This window comes from Filicampus tigris, chromosome 17 (assembly GCF_054856515.1).
Source record: "Filicampus tigris isolate MCC_2025a chromosome 17, RoL_Ftig_1.0, whole genome shotgun sequence".
Taxonomy (NCBI): domain Eukaryota; kingdom Metazoa; phylum Chordata; class Actinopteri; order Syngnathiformes; family Syngnathidae; genus Filicampus; species Filicampus tigris.
In genome coordinates, this window is record NC_141233.1 from 17,527,044 (window position 1) to 17,552,439 (window position 25,396).

Here is a 25,396-nt window from a genome sequence, read left to right on the forward strand (position 1 = left end):
TGTGCTTTTGATGTTGGTGCCCTGATGAGTTCCAAGTCAATATTGTTAAATCAACAAAAAGCACAGATAACGGGACTAAGGTTTTTGTCTTTTTTATTTGAAAAGCTCATTCGTGCATATGGACGCAGACTTGCAATGTGTCGTTTTGCATATAAAAGCTGTCCTTTTTGAGAACTGTGTTCAAATGTTGTCAATCCATCATCAGCGGTGTCAAATCCAGCTTCAGAAAATCCGGCCACATTTTAACCACAAGTCCTCCGAGTCAACCGGAAGCTAAACGAGCGCTCACCTGCCGGTTGAGTCGAAGCAACTGTGGCTGAAGCCAAGTCGTGGCCGGATGTTTACCTTTGGGACCTGGATTTGACGCCTCTGTCCATCATCCACATGACCAAATCATCTTTGCCTCCATGCTCAAAGACTCTTTAAGATGCGCTCCCTCGGTCCGCCTCTATCGTCATCCTCATCCCTGCGTTCCCGTGTTCGGATCTTTCCGTATGTCCGGAAAACCAGCTCCATGTCTGCCTGCAGTGTGGAGTTGCGGCGGTCCGCGGCGGCCCTGGCCCGCTCCACGTCACGGATCCTGACCTCAGCCGCGCTCTGGCTGCGCCTCTGCAGCTCCAGGCGGTCGCGCAGTGCTGCCACCTGCCGCTCAAGGGCATCATTGCAGCGCTCCAACCTGTGGCGAGAGCGCAAGGAGGTTCTGCTCAATGCTAACATTTGTTGTGTTGGGCAGGACGGATGGATTTGCTCTTTCCGCCAAACGGTAACTTTGGGTTGCCGTAAGCTGTGGATATCAAGCACTTTGGCACCACAATGAGCGCGCATGTGCCAAAAAGGGGTTCTGGATGTAGTTTTTGGTATTCCACCGAGGTCACTTTTGGGTTGGCGGAAGCTCTGACTTTCTCGAAAGAAATGTGGCTTCTGAATGGACAGGTGGCAAAAAGAGGCATGGAATTGTTGTTGGTCCCCTTGGCAACAGTTTGTCGCAGGGGGAGCTTCTACTGGTAATTGATCAATGATGACATGTGGCGGAAAACAGCATAGAGGCCAGAGACTTGTATTTTGGTACCTTTGTATCCTGGCTTGGTACTCAGCCTTCTGCTGGGCCATCTGCTGTCGAAGTTGGGCCAGGAGCGACGGAACGTCACGGGGCCGCGGCTGAGGCTCGGACGCCGAAGGTTCCGGAGGACCGGACGGGAGGAACACCTCTGAGCTCCCGGTGCTGAGGGGGCTGAGGATGGAGCCGGATGTTGGGGTGTTCAGGTGGCGTCCTCCGTTAAGGTCACTTTCTGTATCGCCATCAAGATGTTTGTCATTTGCAGCTTGACTTGAGGGGCATCTCGTTGGTGTCATGTCAGGACTAAGCCCACCTCACCTTCGGGATCCCCGCCCTTGCCCGCCGGTAAAACCTCACAAGAGGACCACGACGAGGAGTCGTCCACCGTCTGCCGCGCCTCCTCTGATTCTTCGCCGGAGTTTCCCTCACCATTGGGGTCAAAATGCTCACCGGCGACGTCCTCCGCGGCCTGACCGGAAGGCGCTCCGTTCAGGTTGTCATAATCGGACGGGGTGCTGTCTTCATGCCCCTCGCCGCTGCCTCCGCCGGCCGTCTTGGGACCATCACCTTGCGCCGCTGCAATCTGGGTGGCACCGGATCCCCACGGGGGCCCACCTACCAGTGGCGGGAAGTCACAAAGTACAAACATTTGGTTACTGGCTTGAAGTAGATTTTCAAGTATCTGTACGTCTGAGTACTTTTGCCACCTCCCAGACTGCTCCAAACCTCCATCCAACCCATGCGCTCCGCACAGACATTTGCGGGGGACGACCCACTGCCGGTGAGGTGCCGGTGCTGATCTCCAGTTCTCTCCTGGTGCTGGTTCTGAAGGGGCTGACTTGCGGAAGGTGGCGGGAAGAAGCAGTTGTCCGGATGCGAGGAGGTGTAGCGATGGCACAGGAATCTCTTGTGGTCTGAGGTGACCTCCGACGTGGCTGCAGCTGAGGGGATAGAACTGCAGGAACAAGTTAGATACTCAAAGCGTCTGTACTTTGGACTACTAACTCTGTCCAAAATGGATGTTTGTTCTTTCAATCGCTGCGGATGATGCCATGACAAACAAGAGTGGTCAACCGTCGTTGAGCTCTTGATTGATTCATTGAGATCTCGGTGACTCACATTAGCATTGTATATAATGATAGTAAAATTCAGTTTTACTTTGATTTGTACTTCAGTACATTTCAAAGTCTGTACTTTTTTTTGGGGGGGGGGGGGCGGGGGAAGTACAGACTGTGCATCTTTGCCACCTAGTAGTCAACTCAGATGAGATGTCATCTTAACATGAAAGTAAACACAGCTGAGCTGGCCGCTAATGTTTGCCGCCGTGACGTAAAACGTTTAAGCCTGCAATTCATAACTAGGAATTGACACTGTCCACTCGGTTCAATAAACAGTCTTTTCGAATGTTCCTTTGGGCTCTATTCTGAAGGCACTGGACTGCCACCTCTGGATTTAAGGGTCTTCATGCAGGATTTGGAGATGGCTGCTAGCACACAATCAGAAATCCAGGAGGCACCTGCTACTCTGTCCCGGCTCTCGGCATCGCTCTGCTATAAGCGGTAGCGACATCTGGCGAAGGCAGGCGGGCTGGTGCGGATGCGGCCGTCCGAGAGCACCGGGCGAAGCGTGAAGCCCCCCGGCTGGATACGCAGGAGCTGCTACCGAGACGCTGGAAAACAGGGACCGGTGCTCCCTGATCAGCTCCAACGTCAGCACCTGGACTAGCGCTGCACCTGGAACACAAACCCTCAAAGGTCTTTCTGACATTAAAACAGAACCAGCTGCGCCTTGTGAGCTGGCACCCACCTCCCATGATGCTTTCCGGGTCCTCGGCTTTGGCTCGAACAATGTTGGGGCCAAAGACGGTGGCCAAGTTCTGCCAGCTCATCTTGTTCCCTTTTGAGTGACTCTCGACCTCGTTGAGAAATCTGTGCACGGACAAAGCAAGGACTCAAAGCAAGTAGAGTGGCAACTCAAGGATTGCGCGTAGGCGCTAGTCTTTATTCCGCGGGTCTTACTGGCATATAAACTTAAGAAGGTTGAAATTGGCCACCGGTAGCTCCTGAAGAAGATTCCTCAACTCCCCCAAGCCCTGTGATAGCACAAAGGGGGTTTATAGAGTTTGACCGTTCACATTTCTCACTCACTGAGTTGCGCGTCACCTGCGTGCGGTCGCTCTTGAGCTTTTGGCCACTGAGCAGGAAGTCCTGGTAGTGACTGAAAGGAACCAAAGGCTCGGGCAGCTGTCGCAAGTAGAGCTTCAGCAGCGAGGCCACCGTGTGGACGTCTGTGTTACTGCAAGCACGTCAGGCTCGGTTGAAACTTCCCGACTGACCGGATTTCAAACCAAAAAGTGTGAGGCTTACTGTCCGGACCTGTCGAAGGAGGGCCTTTCCCCGGCATCGAACGCCTCCTGCAGCTCCCTCACCGAGCTGGCCCGTCCCGGTTGACGAAACAAGCCCACCTCCTGGAGGCCCCGCTCTCGTATAAAGGCGACGCACTGCTCCACCACCAGGGGAACCGAGCGTACGCCGTAACGACGCTCGTACAGCACCGTCTCCTCCAGACGCTGGCCAAAGACACCTAAAGGCCGAGTCATGCGTCAATTGCAGTCCAGTCGTGCGGCACTTGACGCCTGCGTAGGGCTTCTGGTGAGTATGTATTCTTATGCTCTTTGTTTTACTCTTTCACTCTGCAATTCCCCCGGTACTCTTGGAAGACGAAACCACGCGCGTTTGCGTAGGGACCTGTGCAAATATGCACGTGAGTATTGTTCATGTCCGTCCCCGAGTCTCGCTGTTGTAATATCCGTTGTTGGAAGGGTTCTAACGAGCGCAAATGGGCCGGGTGTCAGCCAATCTCTCCCAATGCGCAAGTCGGCTCGCTCACAAGTTGAGGTGCCCCTTGCGGCTTTAGCTTTAGTTTGCCGTAGCGTGTCTGATTGCGGGCGCTGTTGTCCGCTGAGCTGAATTTACGGATCTGTGGCAGGACTGGCCGGACTCACGCGTTGAGGTCAATCCGAGTTGCTTAGCAATGTGCGAATGTGTGAAAACAAGGCTCAGTGCGTTTACCTGTGAAGGGAATCCAGACTCCCTTGTTGAGGCTTTTCAGCCACTCGTCTCCCTGGCCGGCGCTGTTGGACAGGAAGAAATACGAGCCCGGGCTGGCCAACACGTCTCTGTTGCCTGCGCACAGCAACCCAAACATGCTTTTTAGAGGGACAAGTCCCAGCCCACGAGCGTTGAGCCAGTCAAGATGTTGTGAGATCTTTTCCCCCAAGATCGGCGGCAGAGCGGAGGCTACTTAACGAGCTCAAGAGGAAATTTGATTATGTTCATGAAAGATAAGATGGCAGGAGGCTCCGACCATCTCAATTATTGTCAAAGCAGTGTATTTTTTAACATTTGTGTATTTATCCAGCTAAGGCAATTTTGGACAGATTCTCATTTGCAATGCTGCCCCGGCTGCATGCAGCAGAGCAAAATAACGTGTACATGAAACGACGTCGTGATGTACATAAACATGACATCGTCACACGTGATGGAAAAATCGGTTCATAACCATCTCAAAACAGGCGCAGCTGTTATGTACGGTCACGATGTGTGCATGGAACAAAAACTAGATATGAATTCCGCTGTATTCTATTTTACACTTACAAGACGTCAACCGTTACAGCCACTAAACACACACACGCACACACACCGGTTGTCTTCTCGCTCCCATCGTGCTTCACTCTTTCTCCTCTTCAAAATCAAATTCAGAACTTTCATAGCCCCGAGTCATCATTTTACCTCCGTGACACGCACACACGCGAACCGGTGGGATGAATATGTTGCTTGCGTGTATGTCACCTTTGAGGCCTGCTCTGTCATGTTTCCAGGACTTGAAGCAGCTGAGTCCCATGCTGCAGCGCTCGCGCTCTCTCGCTCTCTCGCTCTTTCGCCAACTGTGATTCTTGACACTCAAGTGCGGATCATGCAAAGTTGAGCCGTTTTCAAAGTCAAGTTGCCATAAAGTGGGCCACTTCTGGCTGCGTGCGCTCCTCGTCCTAGTCGGACGCAGGAAGAAATTCCAATCTGGGCTTTTATCATCCTTGGCTAATTGGTGTCGCCGTTTCTGTGTGTGGAAAAGATAAAACGATTGACATCAACTTCTCCTCAGCACCTCAACGCCCCCCCCCCCCGCCCCCGTCCCGCGCTTGACTGATTTGTGACCCGTCGAGGCAGGCTATCAACTAGGGCTACGGCCGAACAGGAGAAGCCCACCGAGCGAGACGCTGGAGGATTGGATGGTCTCGGAAAAGAGATGACAGCGAATGGTAGAATATACTAAAACCTTCGATCTTGGTTCACTTTCAACCCGGGACCCCAAGTGGTTCAAGAGATGATCCCGCAGGTCATTCTCCAACCGTACGAGAGAGTTTCAGGGGTCCCTGTGGCTGATGAGCAAAGACAGATATTCACATCCAGGAGTTGCGCCTCTGTGAAAATGAACCGGTATAGCGTGAAAAGTAACGAACGCAAGGACAAACACCCGCAAAGGCATTGTGATGCAAAGGAGCGCTTTGGAGTCTTTGTTCCTTGAAAATGTTTCACCTGTAACCTTAAAAGATGCCTCGGGTGGCGTCAGTTAAACCCAACGGCTAAAAGGGAAGATTTTCCAGGGTCTTACTGCAGGATTTCAGGGTTTGGGTTTCCAGGGTGGCTGGGGATGATGCGGATGCAGGAGGACATTCCGGCGTGGAAATCGTCGGGCTTGTCGTGGAAAGTGGAGAGTCGGAGGGCAGGGCTACCGCTTCAAAAAGAAGCTCGACCAGCTGTGTTTCCTAAGCTTCAAGGATGTGCCGAGAGGTGGGAATGCCTGAACGCAGGGAGGAAAGGAAAGGTCGAGAGCCGCTTTCTCGGGTGGCTGGCCAACTTGCTTCTGCCTGTCCCCGAAACGGAATCTTTTTCGACCAAAGCGCCGTCTTCCGTCGGTTGCGCGGTCCTCAAACGAGCATTTTCATTCCGGGTGTGCGGATTCCTCCTTGTGTAACCTTCCCTCCTTCGGTCTCTGGCCGCTCCGGTTAAAGGCTAAATCCCACGGTAGACAAAACCCCCTTGCGGACTGCTCCCGAGTGACTTTGTCAGAGCATTTCTTGTCTGTCCGTCTTTTGGGGACTTAAGCGGAAGAAAGCGCAAAAGCAGCATTCTTCTGTCCCTGTGATGTCTCGCATTTTTCTCTCTTGCACCCTCGTAAAAAAAGAAACAAAAACCAGCTTCTAAAGCAACCCCCTTTTAACGTTCCCTCATTCTAACGGGATGTCCCGTTCCATCCGAGAACATCTGGCGGTCTCCTTCCCTCGCCTCCATCCCGTCCCCCCTTTTTCCTCCTCCCTTGCCCGGCTTGTCCCTCTCTTTGTCCAGCTTGTCCTTCCACTATCCTCCCTCTCTCCCTCTCTCTCCATTTCCCAGCACTACGTGTGGCCCCGTGTTGGCCCCCTCCCCATTTACCTCATCAATAACCGTGAGGCTGCGTGTGTGCGCGCCAGTGCATTAGGAAAATTGGTTCTCTGCGACGCAGCGCTCTCTTTTACTCCAGTAATCACAGCAGAGAGAGAAAGATGGAGAGAGAGGGATGATCTGACTCTGATTCTGCTGCTGAGATATCATCTGCAGCACTACACGCACACACGCACGCGCCCGCCCGCGCGCACACACGCGATTCACATTAAAGCGAGACAGACTGGTTGTCGCTGTCAACTTTTGAACTCACTGTAAAAAGCTCTCTCTCGACTTCAGCTCAATATATTTTCTTCCGTCTGACTGATGTTCTAACCAGTACCGGTACCAAAGTGTGCGGCTACTCTGATAATTGCCAACCTGCTAAAAACTCCCCGGAGACCCATTTTGGATCCGCGCATTGGAAAGGCTCCCACGAGGGACCCTTTCCATTCTAAAGGCCTAACCCAGCTCACGTTGGACGAGAGAAGTGGGGTACGCCCTCGGCCGGTTGCCAGTCAATTGCAAGGCGCGCATGGACGCAGAACCGTAAACGCTCACGTTCGCACTTAACCGCAACTCCAACCCTGAGGAACACCGCAACATACCGTGCAATGTCAAGTAATGCACCGTGCCTACTAGACCCAGACTTAACTGTTACATTTTTTCCCCCAAATATAGCCCAACGGTGTAACAAACGGGGGGGGGGGGGGGGAGTACTCTGCGAGCCCAAATAATTCTATATCCTTCCTGCATTTTGACCCAAGGATATCAGAGACATGAAATTAGGACGCCTTAAAACAAATACCTTAAACAAATGAGGCTGAGGTCAAGTAAGGGTAATTTTCTGTCGCACAAGTCTGACAGGCAGCTAGAACAAAAGAAGAGTGGTTTTGATGGGAGCCCGGAGGGACACAACAAGATGGAATTCCAGGTTGAAAAAGATGCAAAAGAAGTTTGTTCCCAATCCATAAAAAGTCAAGTGGCAAGGGCGCAAAAGCAGAATGCACATGTGAAAATGGAGCAGCGGAGCAGGCCGATCGATATGAACGGCCGCCCGATCCGCCCGATCCTCCTGATGGACGGTCTCCCCGACGTCTAATCCCGGCCGGCCAAGAGCCTGAACAACTGTCCGTCGATACGAGCGCCGTGACGACAACATAACTCTGCGTGCGCCCGAGTAACAAGCTTTTCAATGAATGAAATATTGACCTTGCACCTCCTCTCACTAATCGGATGAGCGAATGATGCGCGGGAAAACGTGTGACGCAAATGCCACGTTTTTCGTTCTACTTTGGGTTTCAGTGATGGAATATGACACATGTTTGTCATATGTTAAACCTTTAATCGCAATGAAATTGTTTTATTTATTTCAAACTTTTTTTTCAGCAAGTTCAACTTTTGTCACTACCTAAAATCACATGCATTTGTAACTAATTCAACCTGTTACCCTTTTGATGAGATCTCACTTCAAAGGAAAAACACTACTTTTAACGACATCTTCTTTTGCGGGGGAAAAAGGCCAATCGAATTTAGTTCCTGAAATGGTCATTCTATTGCAACATTATTGATAGCGTTGGCAAAGGTCATGAACTATGTCGCCGCATCCCGATCCTATTGTTGCTGTTGACAAACTGTGGTAAAAGGTGTCACCGCGTGGCGATACTAACGACAATGAAATGTCGGGAAATGTGCGACGGAATCGCAAAACTATGGATATCGTTGGTGCGATATTTTTCAATGCACGACTCTATCGCATGCTACAATATTGTGAAATGTGGCACTGCATCGCGAGGCTGTATGCGCTTGGCAAGAATATTATGAAAAAAAATCTATCATCAATGCCCAAAACATTCAATCGCAAAAAACGTTGTAGGTCAGTGTCACCGGCAAATTCCACATCCAATCCATTCATTGTCACTTACATCAACTTGTTCATTTGACTCGATTCATGTCAGCGTGTTCCCTCAGCATGTTATGCAACCATCATCATTTCCATGTCTAATAAGAAAGGGTTCCCTACCGCCGCGGGTGGGTCAACGTGAGGCAGCTGCCGGAAATTGTTCCGCTGTCCGGCCGGCGGCGGGATTGCCTCGAGCCAATGGTCTTGTCGTGTTAATTTTAGGTTGACTTTTGAGATTAGGCGCTGTTGCTTTGCTCGCTCGCCGCAAAAGCTAAAGATAGGTGTTGACTTACATCGAATAAGAAACAGGAACATTGCTAAGGTGTTTGTTTTTGTCCGACGTACTGATAAGTAGCTCTTCACATGCTTGATATTTAACAAACCGCCGCTACAGTAGCAATGATTTTTTTAGGTAAATAAGAGTGGACATAGAAATGAGCCCTGAGGAGCACCGCCTTACCTTCTCTTTTCAACTTTTTTTTTTTTAAAGATAAAGTAGGTGTGCTTCAATGTTAAATTGCCAACCCAGCAGAAAGTTAACTGTTAGAACATTTTCAACTATATGCAGTATGTACTGATAGCATGACAGGTTAAAGTTGCACAAATGTCATTCTGGATTATTTTCAGTCTTTGTCGTTAAATGAGTGATACGTCTTGACATTTTAGGTGTCAAAGAGCGCCACTGGAGCCGTAACGCCTCGTCCGTCAAACGCAATGTGCCTTTGCGTCACAAAACCATTATCTGCTCGTAAAATTCCAAAGGCCAAGCTTTTTTTTTTGTTGTTGTTGTTGTTTGAAAGAGGAGCCCGCGCCGGGTCACCATCTGGGTCGGGATCGGGATCGGCGTTTCCGGCCCGTCGCCGGCCAGCCGCCTCTTTACGACCCGTGTCTCGTTTCACTGCAGCTGGCTGTGACTTTGACCGCTGCGGAGGTGTTTCGAGGGAATGTCCGACGTCTTGCTTTTTCGAAGAACATCGTGTTTTATTGCAGCGGTCGCGCCAATTCCAAAGGGCCTCTTTTGGCGGGGCGCGTGGCATTCAGCACTCACGTTCCACCTTGTGGCGAGAAGAGGAGGGAGAGGACTGCAGTCAAAAGAAAGCAGCAGGAGAGCCCAAAGAGCAACCGAGGACCAGCGCGCACAACGTAGCAGCCTTCGATCGGCGTTTGTCCTATTAAGGTGAGAACAAAACATTTTTGAGGCGGGATGAAAGCAGAATATTGGCTTTCTAATTCCATGTGAAATTGCGAGGCTAATTTGGGTGGGAATGGCAGGACGGCGGCCCTCGAGGACCCGAGTTCGACACCCCCGCCCAAAAGCTTTCTGTTTGTTTGTTTTCCGTCCCCCGCCCAGGTGTCAAGTCTTGCTCGAGCAGCGCGTGCATCTGCACCATGGGCAGGAAAGACCAGGACTTTGCTTCCTGCTTAGGTATTTTTCACATGAATCTCATCCAAGTCGTGACTTTTACCCGTTGATTATTTTGCTAGTTGATCCGTGATTTGTCTTCTGTGGTAGACGGCGATGAGGCCAAAAGAGACTCGGTCCAAGATGAGACGGAGAGCAGCGGGAGTGGCAACCGACGCGGCACTGCACACAATCACAACTCGGTCTGTAAACATGAACAGAAAACATTCATTGGTACCTTTAAAAACGTGACAGACCGTGATTGCCGCGGATGCCGGGCCAGGTTTTTAAACTTCAAAAATCGCAACAGCAGATGAGAAGCCCAGCTAGTAAAAGCGAGGGAATGGCACAAAATGTGAATTGGGCGGAACCAAATTTGGGAGCGGTCCGGCGCCGACGGGAAGCATGCCTTTCCCCGGCTCTTTCAACTTTTGTCACCTTCCGCCGCTTCGCCGGCATGAATTCGATGTTGCGATGATTACCGACTTTGAAACGCGGTCACCCCAGCTGGAGTCCGCTCGCCTTAGCCAGGCCGGGAGCGGTCGGGCCGGCGGGAGCGCCGACTACGATGAAGAGGAGGGTCACCTGATCTGCTACGCGGGCCTCGTGATTGAGGAGCGCTGTACGTGGCTTTTGTCTTCTTTCTCTTCGTTCTGCCTCTGACGTCCGTCAAAGTCAGTCCATTCATCCACGTCTCCCTGTGCTGCCCAGATGAGGTGGTGTCCACGCTGGGAGCGGGAGCCTTTGCAAAGGTGCTGGAGTGTATTGACCGGGACAAGTAAGCTTCCTTTCGATCGAGTTCTGTCTGTTGGGGAAAAAAAAGGCCACAAAAATGGATCGCTCCTCATTCGAGGGGTTGACTCGGCAGCAAATCCGTTTCTTCCCGCATCAGCAATGTCTTTTGGGCATTTTGCGTTTCAGAGGCACGCACGTGGCGGTGAAGATTGCGCGCAACATCCAAAGCTTCCGTCAGGCGGCCAAGTGTGAGATCGCCGTCTTGAAAGAGATCAACTCCCTGGACGACGACAACCGATTGTGAGTTGACGAGCGATACGCGGCTTGTCCTCCAGTGATGTGACGTGAAAGAATACCGATAAAAGCATCTCTTTTTTGGGGGGGAGGAAATCCGTCTCGTTTTTGAGGAACACTTGATCGCCTCCAAGCGGCTCCCGAAAGGAACCGCGCGGAACGCTTCGGAACGTGGCCATCGCCGATGAGCCAGCTAAGCTATATTTGTTCCAGTGTTAAGTTGCGAACCCGCCAAAAAGGGGACGACGAGGACGTTTTCGCCGATGTACCGATAACGCGACTCACTTCCTTCTATTGTGTTTTGATCTTGCGCTGGATGACATTGCTTGTAGAACGACGTATTTTTTAGGTGGTGCGATTTCGTCTCGGTCTTCTTGCTAGGGCCTGCGTGCGGATGTTGGACTGGTTTGAGCACCGAGGCCACGTGTGTCTCGTCTTGGAGCTCTTGGGACTCAGCACCTACGAGGTCCTCCGGCAAAAGCAGTTCCTGCCGTTCGACGCGGAGCAGATCCGACATATGGCCTTCCGGATCTTCCGAGCCGTCAGCTGTGAGTTGAGAAAAAAACGGAAAGATAGACTTGGGTGTTTGATTTCACACTTGGTGGGTAGGAGGCACTCCACAAAAAGTACATTTCCTGTAATAGGGCCGCCTTTCTTGTGTGTTTTTCCCAGTCCTACATCGCAATCAGCTGACCCACACGGATCTGAAACCAGAAAACATCCTGTTTACCCGCTCCGCCTACGACGCGGCGCACAATGGCCAGGTGGTAAAAAGCTCGCCCGGAGTTGCCCTGAAGCTGCGAAATAAAAGCTGAAGTGAAAACGTTTTTGTGCGCGTCAGAAACTTGACGGGAGGAGGATGAGGAGTCTGGATGTAAAGGTGGTGGACTTCGGCACCGCCGTTTTCGACCACCAGCATCACGAATCCTTGGTGTCCACGCGCCACTATCGAGCTCCGGAAATCGTACTCGGTATTAACGCCTACAAGAAATGAGCGCGTATGGTGCCTTGAGATACAAGTGCATTTGTTTCGTGGCCGCAACAAAACTGTATGCGTATCTCAAATCATCCTTCCCGATCCGAATGAATGCAAATGCCTTTAGTCCAGGAGTAAAGACTTTTTGCTATGACGACTTCACGTTTTGACTCGGCGGATGTTGTGCCGCTCCTCCTTCTGCGTATTCTCAACCTGTGCGGTCAGATCTAGGCTGGAATCAGTCTTGTGACGTTTGGAGTTTGGCCTGCGTTCTCATGGAGTACTACCTCGGCCGGACGCTATTCCCGGTACGCTCACGCGCGCATGGAAGCGCTCGGCGGGGCGGGCTGACAACATGCGCCGACGCCTGTTGAAAAGGCGACGTGCTTTTTCTTCCTGCGTGCTGTTCCAGACTCACGACAGCAAGGAACATCTGGCCATGATGGAGAAGATCCTGGGCCCCATCCCGCCGCACATGCTGAAACAGACCAGGTACCGCAGAACGCTAACCGCCGCCTTTTTCAAAATGAAGCTCCTTAACTCAGTTCAACATAGTTGTTCGGCAAGACGCCACGCGCTGGCAAACGTTCCGGAAAGGTCAATGTTGTGACAAAAAAACGTTTTTCGGCAAATAACTGGCCCGACTGACGGCGCTAATGAGTCTCACCGGGATGGAACGTCGTTGCCAAAGAACTCAAGGGATTTTCTTGAGGTCGCAAAACAATGTCGGGGGGAAAAGGGGACGTCTGCTCACCTTGCGCATTGAAGCCTTGTGATGTTACTTGTGTTTAGAAAGCAGCACTACGTCCTCAACGGACGACTGGACTGGGACGAGCGCAGCTCCTCGGGCGCGTACGTCCGGAAACATTGCGAGCCTCTCAAGGTACGCTGGGCGCAGGAAGTCTGCCCGGGCGTCGGACGGGAAGCGATACGTAGCCGGGCTTTGTTTTGGCAGAGCTTGGCCGGGCGCGGCGAGGACGAGCGGCAGCTGTTGGACCTGGTGGCCCGCATGCTGGAGTACGACGCGGGTCGACGCGTCACCCTGGAGGAGGCCCTGCGCCACCCGTTTTTCCAACCGGCCAGAGCGGAGAAACAAAAGCCGAGCTAACGCACGCATGCAGTACACTTAACGCTTACGATTTGGTTCAGGGACCAAGATGGCGTCGCTTTTCTTGTCCTGCAAGCCAAATTGTTAGTCACGCAGGTGAGTTGTCCACGTGGGTCGACGATATATGCAAATGCGTTCTACCTCAACCTGCCGCTTTATTGGTTTGGGTTTCTTGATTGGCGAATGGAGAGCATTGCTGTCGACGTCCAAGTGACGTTAGCCCGTTTTCCGCTGCATTATTGTCGGTGAATAAATATGCACCAATGCGGTTGCTTTGATCACGACGTCCCACGTGGGCCTTTTTTTTTCCTGTCGCGCGCGACTTGCGTGAAATAGCGAGAAACGCCGAATTAGGTCTTACGACCTGATGAGATGACAGAGACGCCGCAGCCCGCGGCCACACTTAGGTCGATATGTGCCCGAGCCGAGCCTCATCCACGTGGCCCGCTGGCAGATTGATTGAGAGTGGAGCAAACCGGGACGACGTTTCCAAGACTCGACACTGTAGGGTGCTATTTTTCCTTATTAAAAACACAATTTGCAATGTGATTTTTCTGAATTTTGTTGACTGGTGCTTGTCCTTTTGACCATAGTTACTTTTGATACTACAATGCAAATGCAAACAAAAGACTACAACAGAGGCTACAAACGTACAGTACACATTGGGCAAAAAAGAAACGATACAGGAAATGACTTTTGACTGTCTCATTGGTGGTGTCATTTCGTTTATCAGCTTTACATTTAAAGGCTTCACAGCAACCTGAGAGCTTTTTATCAGCCTGCCACCGGCCTCGCCCCCCCCCCGCCCCCCTCCCAAAAACACATAAATAGCTCCCGCCACATTTGACACAATGCATCAATGTTATCCAAGCGCCGCTGGACCTTTCAGGACCTTTTGAAAAGCGCCGGGCTCAGCAGTTATCGGGGCTGGCGGGCCGTGGGCACGAGGTTAGAGTTCCGCTTTGGGTTCTGTTCACACCCCGAGACAACGCCTCCTTCCTGACATCCCAAGCAGGAGCTTTTACTGAGGAGGAATCGGTAAGCAGAGGGTGGTGCAGTGGAGTGTGTGATGGCCGTTTGTTTAGGGTACGGCGTTCAGTCTGACCTCATGCAGTGACGTCATGAAGTCAAGTGACTAACGATGGAGCATCGGATGGTGATTTGTTGCGTTGTCAGTATTGCAGACTATGTGGAAACTACTCAACCTTTGAAGATCATCCTCTTAGGGGGATGCGTAAAAGAACTAGCTTTCATTTGGACTGATGGGCGGGACGTTGTGCGTTTGCCGTTGCCGGTTTCCGCTTGAGTTGCAGGTTTAAGATGCCCATGAAGAGCCCCCTGCTGGCCGGGCTGGTGTACTGCGTTCAGCGTGCGGCCAAGCTCTTCTGCCGTCAGCACAAACGCAAGAGTGGAACCTCAGCCGGACCCCGGTGAGACTTGGTCGCTGCCACTGGCGGAGCTAGGGGGGGTGCTGCGGGGGCACTTTTTTTTCTTTTTGCTTTTTTTCTCCCAAGGATAAAAGTCGAGCTATGCCACTGCTCACAGTATTGTTAGGTACATCCACACTTGGCCCCTTCATACTTGCGTTTTTTTTGTTTGTTTGTTTTTTTTACATTTATGCATAAGTTCTGATGGACATTTTATACAAAAGAGGCTCACACGTGTCGGCTCCGTATTTTCATTCCCGCCACGAATATCTCCCGTGTTGACTCTGTGTCGCCATAGCAAGCTGATGTCGCTGTTCCAGCAGCTTTCCAAGAGGTTCGCCCATCTGCTGCGCAACGTTCTATGAATCCCGGCTGGGAATGACGACAGCGGAAAATGTGGAAGGATGATAATAATAGTCCACTGTAGGAAAAGTACAGTTTCCTGCTGCTGTGGGATCCTTTATCCGTTTAACTCAATAAAATGCCTTTGCTGTAATTATTGTGATTTATCATCATTATTTGAACGATATTAAACGAAAGTGAAATATTTGATCGACATGATTTATAACGTGATATTGAATTGTTTTGGTGTGGGTGGTGGCAGCAATAGGCTTTGTCCTTCCGTCCAGTGCCCAGTTAAGAAAGCTTTTATTTTGAAACCACCTGTGCGCTTCAATCACCCCACACAGCGCTTTCGCTCCATTCTGTCAACTCGTACAATAACCCCAATTGATTTTCTTGTCCGAATTAAAACGAACAATCCAATTTCGCTTCGACATTCTCATGACCTTGCTTCGGACGAGTGAGTCGTTTTACTTTGAAAGTGTGACCCGGAAACCCAGGCTGTGCCGCTTCCGTTCCACTTGACATTAGCTTAATTGGAGACTAGCCGCGCCTGACGGCTAACAAGTTTTTTCTTTTTCGCTCCGTCGGAGTGAAACTCGCGTGAGTCTTGAGTCATGGAAAAGCGAGCGAAGTAGCAGTTTGTGGATTTATCGACTCCCTCCAGGTATGTAAATACAATTTATTTTTGCGTCGCGAAGAATTTGGAAGCGATCCAACAGGCTAGTAATCCCCAGAAAGTGCTAGCCGATAAAAGCTAACGCACTACGACGGCGTTCAAAATTAATTCCTCAAATTTTGCCGTAAAATTCCAAGCATATGAAAGGAATCTTAAAGTTACAAATTAATGTGCGTTCTTTGTGTTTGTTGTCAGATAACGTGACTTCATAAAGAAGTTCAATTCGTGTTCCAGTCGACAGTCGGTCAGAGGGGTTCGTCCTCATCCAATGGAATCGCGGAGCGTTTGACTGACAGCGGATGGCAGCCAATTAAGCGTGTTGTGGGTCTTTGCGGCCTCAGTGTCAATGTTGTGTTTTATATGTATACAAATATATTTAATTGCATATGCAATAGGGTTGAGGGATGTCTAATTTCTTGGCCTTGTCAGTTGTTATGACTTCATAAAGGAATTTTTAGGTAGCGTTACATTGGACGGGCGTTTGCAAAATTTCGCCCTCCTCCAATAGAATCGCGTAACATTAGATTGGCGTGGTTGACAGCCAATAGGAGCGACGCAGCCGATTTGGCGATGTTTCGTGGCTTTTTTTCGGACGCAGTGTATGCCAGTACTCTCTACATATGGACATTTATAGTTACTTGTATTCGTTATATCAATTTCGGCCCTGTTGGGCTCTCATTAAAAAAATCAATTGAATTCGTGTTTTTTTCCACCGTCGCACGAAAAGGTTCCTCCTCCTCCAAAAGAATCGCGTACGCGATTGATGGACATGGCTGACAGCCAATGGCAGCGATGCGGGCTTCGTGACGACATTTCGCCTCCGTTTCCGGCCGCAGTGTGCTTTCGGGTGCTGATGCTGATGAGGGAGCCCCCGCTGATCTCGGTAGCATCATGTTTTTCGCCGTGCTTGTTCGCCTGCTGTCACAGCGCTGCTGCGTGGACTTGTGCCTGGGCGGCTTGCTGTTCTTCCTGGCCGGGCTGCAGCAGGCGGAGGCAGCCGCAGCCGCAGCCGCAGCCGCTGCCGCAGCCGCGGGAGCCCCTGCGGCGGAGATGGCCAACCTGAACTGGAAGCCCTTCATCTACGGCGGGATGGCCTCGATCGTCGCAGAATTCGGTAGGTTGATGCGCCACATCAAGGATTGTGACACGGCGCACGCCATGTATCTTCATCTCTTTTTATTGATGTGATGACAGTTGCTATATTTGAGTGGGGCATGACTATTAGCCCTCCCGTTATATTTGAGCTGCTTCACAGGTTGAATCTATGGGAGAAATATTTTGAAAATAATAAATGTTTGGCTTACATTTTTATTGGCTAGATTGGGGGGAAAAATCTTTTTGAATTCACATAGTAGACTGATGGTGAATGAATGGTCTGTCACTTGCCTCAACACACTTGTATCTCAACTCATCTTTCCTCTTTGAAACGAATTGAAATACTATAAATCCCTTCCAGCCTCCCCCAATTAAATATTAAATAAATGTTTTGCCAAACCTTTTGTATCTTTTGACAGGTTTAATATTCAATTAGAAAGTAGCGTTGATGTAATTTAGTTTTCGTGTACCAAAGAACTAAACATAACAGGAGGGTTAAAAATGCACCTGCAGCGCGGTTGTACACACCGTCCGTCCACGCTATTTGGCCTCGACTGTAATGCAGTCACGTAACTGCTTCACTTCATTGCGATTGCTCATGACGGGTTTTGTACTCCTAGGCACGTTCCCCATTGATCTGACAAAGACGCGGCTCCAGGTGCAGGGTCAGTCCCAGTACACGGAGGTGCGCTACAGAGGCATGTTCCACGCCCTGTTCAGGATCGGCAAGGAGGAGGGCATCCGGGCTCTTTACTCTGGGTAAAGGACTTTGCGTTTTCTATTGTGTCGACACCCAAAAGCGAAGCTGAGCCGCAGTGTTGTCGGATGCGCAGGTCAACATTAACTTCTGATATTTGGGTTTGTTTACATGGGAGCAGCGGAGTGTAATTCAGTGGTTTGGTGATGAAGTGCTGCCTCCGTCAGTGAAAATACAATTGATGCTTTTTAATATCTGAATGGCTGCTCTGGGAACTCTTTGAAATGGTGAAAAAAAAAATGTCGAATATGTTTTGCTCTATCAACAAAAAGTGTCTCCTTGTGGCAGGATCTCGCCTGCGCTCTTGAGACAAGCGTCTTACGGGACCATCAAGATCGGAACGTATAATTCCCTCAAGAGGCTTTTTGTCAGTCGGCCAGAAGGTCAGTACCACTATACGTGATCCTTTTTTTTCTTCTTCTTAATTCCATTTGTTTTCAACGTGTTAATGTTTGTTCGTGGACAGACGAGACCATGGTCATCAACGTCTTTTGCGGGGTGGTCTCCGGCGTGCTGTCGTCCTCCTTGGCCAATCCCACGGACGTCCTCAAGGTGACCGTTGTTTGACTAGTTGACAAGAGTAGTGCAGGGTTTCTCCCGGGTCAAAGTGAGGCAGAGGCGGGACAATTCTGATCATTCACACGCATGCGTTTGCCGCGCCCGTCCCCCCACAGGCTCAGACAAATACCTTTTCGGTAAATTATTAACATGCATTTTATTTTTCTTACTTCGTTATGTATTACATTCAGATAAAAAAAATACAAGAACCTAGTTGGATCTTCAATGGTAGTTGAACATTTTCTTGAGCCTTTTCATTGACACTTTTAACCATTCTAGTTTTCATTTGGTAAAATCTCTGAAGGCCTCCTTTGGAGTCCAGTAGAGCAAAAATGAAAACACAATAAGGCAATAATACTTTTTAAACAAGCATTTATTGATCACTTTTAGACTAAATTGTTATGTGATACTTTCACTTATGCTTTTTCCTTTTTCTCTTGGTGACATTTGATGTTTGGGATTTTAACGCATTTTATTATTCTGAGAACTCAGACGTGCTTGGTTACAAAAGAAACAGTAATGACCTGTTTGAAAATCCTTCATTCACATTTTCTTCTTAGTCTTTGACAACTTGCAACTGTTCTCGATACAGCGCCACCCTGCCAACACGACGTGACATAGTGCAATTGTAGTTCAAAATACACAGTTTTAGGTCCTTTACCCAAAAAGTGGAAGCCAATTTCTTTGAGCCATCGGCAACACAATAAACACTTAAGAAGCACCTTGTTACACTAACCGCATGGCAGCAACTCAGCTCAGGGACTCAAGGCACAGATTGGCTAATAGCCAGCCGCTAACCTGAGCTAACAGCCAACTGCACTCGTTGGCTGACTCCCACGTCACTCACAAGGCCAGGTGCCGCCTTTTAAGCCGCACACATTCAAGGTCACCGATTCTACAATGGAGAAGGTGAGGATGGCGATCCCAAGAAGGCAAAACTGATCCCTGCACCTCGTATGCATCTCTTGTGTTGGTATATAATGCAAAACCAATTTGTATCTGATGACTTGAGTCAGGGATTGGAAAGCGATTGAAATTGTAACTGCTTCTTTTGTAGATCCGAATGCAGGCGCAGGGCAGCCTGCTCCAAGGCAGCATGATGTCCAACTTCATCAACATCTACCAGACGGAGGGCACCAGAGGCCTGTGGAGGGTGAGCGAGCGAGCGATTGAGCGAGCGAGCGAGCGAGCGTGCACTTGGACAGCTCTTCCAACAGTTTTCCGTCTTTACGTTTTGGTGTTCCTCAGGGCGTCATTCCCACAGCGCAGCGGGCCGCCATCGTCGTCGGCGTGGAACTTCCCGTCTATGACATCACAAAGAAGCACCTCCTGCGATCCGGCGTCATGGGCGACACCATTTTGACACACTTCATGTAAGAGTGTTTGGTAGTCACCATCCCGGTATTTTTTCTGACTGATTTTTACTTTGTCAGGACTTGAATCAGTACTTCTACTTTGACCACAAGTTTCTGTACTTTTGCCACTTTCAATGCTACTTTAGCTTGAATCTTCCTGTTGAGCTCACTGCGTGTGCGTGTGTGCGCAGTTCAAGCTTCACGTGCGGCCTGGCGGGAGCGCTGGCCTCCAACCCCGTGGACGTGGTGCGCACGCGCATGATGAACCAGCGGGTGCTGTCGGGGGCACCCATGTACAAAGGCACGCTGGACGGCGTGATGCAGACGTGGAGGAACGAGGGCTTCTTCGCGCTCTATAAAGGATTCTGGCCCAACTGGCTGCGGCTGGGCCCTTGGAACATTATCGTATCTTTTGCATTGACGTTTCAAGGGGAAGGCAACCCAAACATCTTTTTTTCAACAATATGTTGGCAGCAGGCCCACTAGCTCAAACAAGTCATTATGATCAAAGCTGCGTTTGTGGAAGATGAGAAATGCCCCCAGACATGGACAAAAACGGATGCATTTCTCATCTTCCACAAACGCAATATTTATCTGAATGCCTTGTTTCAACCAGTGGGCTTGCTTTGAACATATTCTGGAAAAAAATATGTTTGCGTTGATTTCCACTTTAAGGGAGAATTGAGGGTATTTTGGTGCAGGTAAAATATGGGAGGTTAGTTTAAAAAAAAAAAAAAAAAAAAAGAAAGCCTTTTCCGTCAGCGGTTGTTTTCCTTCACCCGCAGCTCAGTTCTTCATCACCTTTGAGCAGCTGAAGAAGCTCCCGTTGTAAGCGGGGAACACGAGTCGGGGCACCACTGATCTGTGGGACTGTGTCGGTCGGTCGGTCGCCCGGCCATGCAGCCTGTTGGCGAGACCCACAAGAAGTACTGGGAGGGTTGTGGCACCAGTATACGTATATTCACACTCCTTGACCAGCAAGTCCACCGCAGCATCAGCCAACCTCCCCGCACACTCATCCAACACCTCATGTATTTTGTATTTTTTGAGTTTTTTTTTTGTTTTGCTCTTTATGTACGGGTGACTGATTCTGTTTTCACCACAGTCGTGAGCACTGACACCAGGCAGCTACTTTTAGCAGGGCTTTAGTAGGAGAGAGAGAGAGAGAGAGAGAGAGAGGCCGAAGGAACGAACGAATGAGGCAGTTAGAACCTGGTTACCGCTGCACACCAGGTGAGTTTAAACCTCTGCCTTTCTTCAAAGATGTTCATCTGATAGTCACGTTACACGCAGCATCGGAGAGCCTTGAAATGTCCTTGACTTGCAAGAACTTGATCGCAAGGTGCCATATGTTATGTTTTATTGGCCAGAGAAACCCGACACGAGCGGCAATCCGGGCCAAAGTCTTTGCTGCCACACTGATCGAAACGCAGCAGCGACATGTACTGTGCGCGTTAAGCCTTGTGCGGCTCATGACTAGAAAGGAAGGTCAAACGTGCCAAAAGCAGTTTCACGCAAAGTGGACACTACTCTTAAAATGTCTTTGACTCTTCCAGTCTTTCTGCATCTGTGTCGCCATCAACCGATGAACACTATCAGCACTTGACATCTGGATTTGGGCCTGTTTCACTGCCCCCCCCCATCCCCGCCCCCCACCCCCTTCACTCTGTGACGCTCTTAGCTGATCTGATGTCATCGGCAGGTTGCAACAGACACTGCAAGCGTCTTTTCAAGCAGAGAAGGGGGGGGGGGGGGGCAATAAAACAGGCCCAAATCCAGCTGTCAGGGGCTTTCAGTGTCGTTAGCAGGTGGCATCAGAGAGACTGGAAGAGTCAGAAAGCTACGGAAGTGGGCGTCCCTGGCTTGCTTAATTCAATTGGCCAAACACGTGACGTCTTAATGAAATGTGTTCATGTTTGCACTTTGTCTCGCACATTCAGACCAAATTGAGTTGAATTTTACAAGTCAGCGACATTAATACATAAGAAAACAGGCGAAACTCAAGAGGTACAGTCAAGCTCATTTTCTGTCGCCGGCGGAGTTTTTCAACGTTTGCGATGTCATCCTGCGAGAACGAGTCCCAAGATGGCTGCCACTTGGCTTGCTGTCCAATGACAAGCAGGTGCCGCTTGCTTTGGAACCCAAACAAATATTTTGCTGCTAAACGTTTGTAATTACAGTGGAGGCGTGAAGAATTTTTCTACATTTCAAACGGACCCGTTTTAAACAGGAAAGTTGTTTTGGGCCTATAAAACTTGGCCCAATAAGCGTCACGAAATATTTGTGATGCTCCGCGCCTCAAATGGACCCAGCGACGTTGTTGCCGCTTCTGAGAAGTGAACGTACGAGAAGTAACGCTCGCCTCTCGCTGCCTAACTTCTTCTCAGAAACAGCAAAAATGTCAAATTGACCCATTTGAAATGAAGAAGAAAAACGTTTAGTCAGTTTTGGGAATGAAATATTTTCTGCGTGACTTCAGAAGGGGGGCGGGGGAGAATTTGTTTTCATTGAACAGTTACTGTGGCACTTGAGCACAATTTAAAGCGACGGTCGCCGTGTGAATGTTAGAACGCATCTATGTTACCAAAACAATGAGAATTCCTGACTTTTGAGTGAATCATGTCCGTTTTTGTTTGTCACAGGCTGCGCCTTCTTATTTAATGATTATTGTTTGACACTTATTTATCTGATCACGAGTGGTTTTTATTTATTTTTCTTGGGGAATACACTTCAATTGATGCTGCTTTTGTTTCCGCTGGGCTTGATACAATATTTCTACACGCTGAACATTTCACAATCAGGCGCATCGCTTCATCGCCAGTCGTTCATTCCCTTAGTGTGACGAATACAAAATAAATCATAATGTCTCAATAATTGGTCTTTTTTTTTTTTTTAAGCGTTTTCTGATATTTGATTGTAGCTATTTCAAGCACCTTTTGCCTTTTGTTACATTGAATAAAATAGCTGAAATACACTCTATAGGTCATCAAAATGTTTTTATGGAGGCCACAGGAAATTTATGAAAAAGTGCAGCTAATTGCACTTTCCGCTCAGTGCTTTCTTGTTGTTGATGTTTTAACTTTTGTGCTTGTTGAAATTGACGGGTTTTAATGCTGGAGGTTTTGAATGCGGGTTTGTTGTATTGTGAGTCAAAGAATGGCTTCAACCCATGTACACTCCAAATAATAATAATAATTTTAAAAAATGAGTCTAGTGATTTTTCTTTTTTTCCCCATTTTTTTTTTTTTACTTGTGTTGAAGAATCTTATGTAAAACGACTAAAATGTCAGTACATGTAATAGGATGACTGTGCGAAACATGAAATGAAATCTTTTGAAGCGGCAAATAAAAATGATAAGCAGCTGTTTAATGCCACTGCCAGTTAATTTTTTACTGTCAAACTAAAAAGCAACCACCTCTTATCTCAATGCTAACAAATAACACAAATTACCATAGATGGGCTAACAAATAGCGTCTGTGTCCCAGTGTTCTAGCCCTTTAAGCAACGGATGTTTGAACACAATGATCAGTGGCGCAACGTTTGTCCTATTGGACAGAACGTTTGTCCTATTGGACGGGTCAGATGGTTTGTTCCACCCATGCCAATTAAGTCGAGTGTCTACAGGTGTTGAGCCATCCCACAGCGGCCAAATGAATAGTTTGCAACAAGGCGGCTGACTTCTCTGCGGAGCTCCAACAGCAAATATGTTTGCTTGAGCCGTGCTACTTCTCTTTATCGTCTGCACTTTTACTTTGCTTGTTGTAGGAGCGCCCTACGTGTTTTTATGCCGCCTCCGAGCTTTAGTGGAGAAGCAGTCGTGTCCTTTCAGGTGCTTCCCTTTGAAACGACGCTATGAAGGAGGAAATCGCCGCCGCCGTATTCTTCGTGGGCCGCCTGGTCAAGCGCTACGGATGTGTGGACAAGGACGGCCACGAGCGCTTGGCCGCCGCGCTCACGTCCGCCTTGTATGAGAGCTACAAGAACCACTGGCACCCCAGCGTGCCCGCCAAGGGGCAGGCCTACAGGTATGCTTGGGCGACCAATGTTGCTTCCTTTTTGAATAAAGGCAAATTTGGATTTTGGTTTCGGGCGTCGTGTTGAAATAAAAATGTTAAAATGGAAATCGCTCAAAAGGTCATCTTCATAGTTTTGTGACAAGTGACTTTTTTTCACACCAATTTAAATCATTTAAGCAAGCTGCCATCTTTGCATTGTCTCTTGGGACTTCCACAAAAATGGCTGACATGGGTTTGAGCAATAATGTCATTTCATAACCCGACGCGTCACTTTTCTGATGTATTTTTATGTTTTGCATTCCTTTCAACCGTTCTATGCTGGCTGTTTTGTCACTTGAAATTTTGTTTACGCATATGTGAGCACTCGCACAACTGTAGAAAGTGTTTGTTGTCCTTTTCTCTTGTATTTGTTGCAGGTGTCTGCGAATGAACAGTGTGCAACTACGGGATCCAGTGCTTCAGAAGGCGTGTGAGAGAAGCGGCGTGCGCTACCAAGACCTGGGCCTGCCCCAGGAGTTCACCATGTGGGTCGACCCCGGCGAGGTGTCGTGCAGGTTGGCGGACATTCTGGATACAACAAGCCTGGCGATTTTCTCGGAATATGGAAATGTCAGATGCCTTTTAACGGGCTAGTTAATGACTGACTTTCATCTGTGGCAGGTACGGCGAACACAGCGCCCCCTTCTCCATCTCGGTGATGGACGGCAGCCGACGCGCCGACGGCCAGTTCTCCCGGCGAGTCCACGACGCTGTGGAGCGCGCCAGCCTGGACGTGCCGTCGGAGAGTTCTTCGGAAGAGGAGGATGACGGGGAGGAAGAGGGCGGCGAAGGCGCCGGCGTCGGCGGCAGCAGCCCGTCCGCTCTCTGGGCCGAGCCCAAAAGCATCCCCACTGTTAGCAATCCCAATAGCGTCTATCGGGTAAGTCAGGGTCAAGATTGGTAGTGATTTCTCCACCCTTTTTAATTGGGTAAAAGTATAGACTGGGGTTACTTTTATCCCCCTACCCGCATGCTTGAAACACTTGAACTTATTAACCTTCTGGCTTTTTGAAAAAATTTTAGCTGATTCAAATGTAACTCCCCATCTTAACGCGCAGATTTACATTTCGGCCCTTCCAGTAGTGAACCGAAAAATCGACTTAAATACAATCAAATATTTGTATTTTGTTACATTCCACCATTGTAGGTCTAAAAGGTCCCGCAATGTAAATGTCCTATATTTCTCCCCCCGTCTTAGTTTAGCGAGTTTGCTACCGGCGCCCCGCAGACGTGGCTCACCCACCCCAAGAGGAAGCCGTTCTGCGGCGACGCCTTCCTACCTCTCGTCCCCCTTCCTCCTCTCTCACCGCAGCAGCTGGCGGGCTCCAAAGGTTTCAATTCCTACCGGGCCATGTTCACCTTCACCGGGCCTCGTGTGGATAAATACCACTGGGTCAGCAAGTCCCGCTCTTAGAACATTCCGGATCACCGGTGAAGAGAGGAAAACAAAAAAAGTCTCCGTTTGTGTCTTTAAAGGATATGGTTTTGACTGTGTGCATGATTTAAAGGTTTTTTTTTTTTGTTTTTTTTTTTGTTGCTTTTTAACGTCTTGACACACTCAAGTGCTTTTAATGAATTCTAATTGTAAATGTGTTTTTAATCACCAGTAACTGTGAATAAAGTAACTAGATTGTGAATGTAGGTCAAAAGAAATAAACATTCGTTTCAGCTGATTTCCAAGTGGTAACCTTTCTTTACCCCGCCCCCCTTTTTAATTTGATTGATGTGCAGGCATTGTTTAATGTCATGTTTGGACTTTATGAACATGGATCACTAGTGGAGTCATCCTAGAGCAATTTTCCCCAGGGGAAATATTCTCTAAACATCTGAAATAAAATTCTATTTTATGGTTGATTCATTTAGCTAGATTTTCTGAAACTTTTCACCTTAGCAATGGTACACATACTGTTTTTCCCTCTCCTAATTAAATTTTTGTGTTCAGTAGGCTATATAATTTTTTTTTTTTTTTTTGCAATTAGTGATTCGAATTTCCCAAGTAACGTAATTTTTATACTCCAAGCTGTGTTATGTACACAAGTGTTGCTATAGTACTTTTGTCTTGGGAAGCAATGTCATTTGTATGCAGTAGTGGGATTTTGATGCTATTGGTATTAGGGTCCAATAGGTTTTCTAGTGTGACTCGTACTATTAGCGTTAATATTGTGGCACAGT

General features: G+C 48.9%; 4 protein-coding genes across 9 annotated transcripts; 3 read left to right on the forward strand and 1 right to left on the reverse strand.

Annotated features, from left to right (window-relative positions):
- Positions 1-110: 110 nt before the first annotated feature.
- On the reverse strand, positions 111-6,394 carry LOC147133823 (rho GTPase-activating protein 22-like). Its single transcript, XM_086012317.1, is given in 12 exon segments — positions 111-676; positions 1,070-1,365; positions 1,368-1,672; positions 1,765-2,012; positions 2,574-2,790; positions 2,864-2,985; positions 3,076-3,149; positions 3,220-3,352; positions 3,433-3,640; positions 4,129-4,242; positions 4,909-5,173; positions 5,729-6,394. Coding segments are annotated over 11 exon segments (2,034 nt in total). The 5' UTR covers positions 4,961-5,173; positions 5,729-6,394; the 3' UTR covers positions 111-411.
- Positions 6,395-9,474: 3,080 nt separating this feature from the next.
- LOC147133824 (dual specificity protein kinase CLK4-like) lies at positions 9,475-14,878 on the forward strand. 3 transcript variants are annotated; one of them, XM_086012321.1, is made up of 15 exons: positions 9,475-9,617; positions 9,792-9,866; positions 9,954-10,045; positions 10,350-10,464; positions 10,554-10,620; positions 10,764-10,877; positions 11,253-11,419; positions 11,544-11,635; positions 11,713-11,842; positions 12,073-12,155; positions 12,260-12,339; positions 12,640-12,730; positions 12,803-13,993; positions 14,269-14,385; positions 14,681-14,878. In XM_086012321.1, exons 2-13 carry the CDS (start codon positions 9,830-9,832, stop codon positions 12,953-12,955), a joined length of 1,221 nt encoding a protein of 406 aa, XP_085868447.1. In that variant the 5' UTR covers positions 9,475-9,617; positions 9,792-9,829; the 3' UTR covers positions 12,956-13,993; positions 14,269-14,385; positions 14,681-14,878. The 3 variants fall into 3 exon arrangements, with proteins under 3 accessions (XP_085868447.1, XP_085868444.1, XP_085868446.1); XM_086012318.1 differs by having other exon boundaries at positions 12,640-13,993; XM_086012320.1 differs by having other exon boundaries at positions 12,079-12,155; positions 12,640-13,993.
- Positions 14,879-15,238: 360 nt separating this feature from the next.
- slc25a14 (solute carrier family 25 member 14) lies at positions 15,239-22,532 on the forward strand. 4 transcript variants are annotated; one of them, XM_086012322.1, is made up of 10 exons: positions 15,239-15,391; positions 15,599-15,724; positions 16,131-16,517; positions 17,119-17,257; positions 17,544-17,638; positions 17,722-17,807; positions 18,871-18,966; positions 19,062-19,186; positions 19,360-19,573; positions 19,959-22,532. In XM_086012322.1, exons 3-10 carry the CDS (start codon positions 16,295-16,297, stop codon positions 19,998-20,000), a joined length of 1,020 nt encoding a protein of 339 aa, XP_085868448.1. In that variant the 5' UTR covers positions 15,239-15,391; positions 15,599-15,724; positions 16,131-16,294; the 3' UTR covers positions 20,001-22,532. The 4 variants fall into 4 exon arrangements, with proteins under 4 accessions (XP_085868448.1, XP_085868451.1, XP_085868449.1 ...); XM_086012325.1 differs by having other exon boundaries at positions 16,331-16,517; XM_086012323.1 differs by lacking the exon at positions 15,599-15,724.
- Positions 22,533-22,689: 157 nt separating this feature from the next.
- LOC147133826 (maternal B9.10 protein-like) lies at positions 22,690-24,897 on the forward strand. Its single transcript, XM_086012326.1, has 4 exons — positions 22,690-23,194; positions 23,602-23,739; positions 23,846-24,104; positions 24,423-24,897. Exons 1-4 carry the CDS (start codon positions 23,022-23,024, stop codon positions 24,636-24,638), a joined length of 786 nt encoding a protein of 261 aa, XP_085868452.1. The 5' UTR covers positions 22,690-23,021; the 3' UTR covers positions 24,639-24,897.
- The last annotated feature ends 499 nt before the right edge of the window (positions 24,898-25,396 follow it).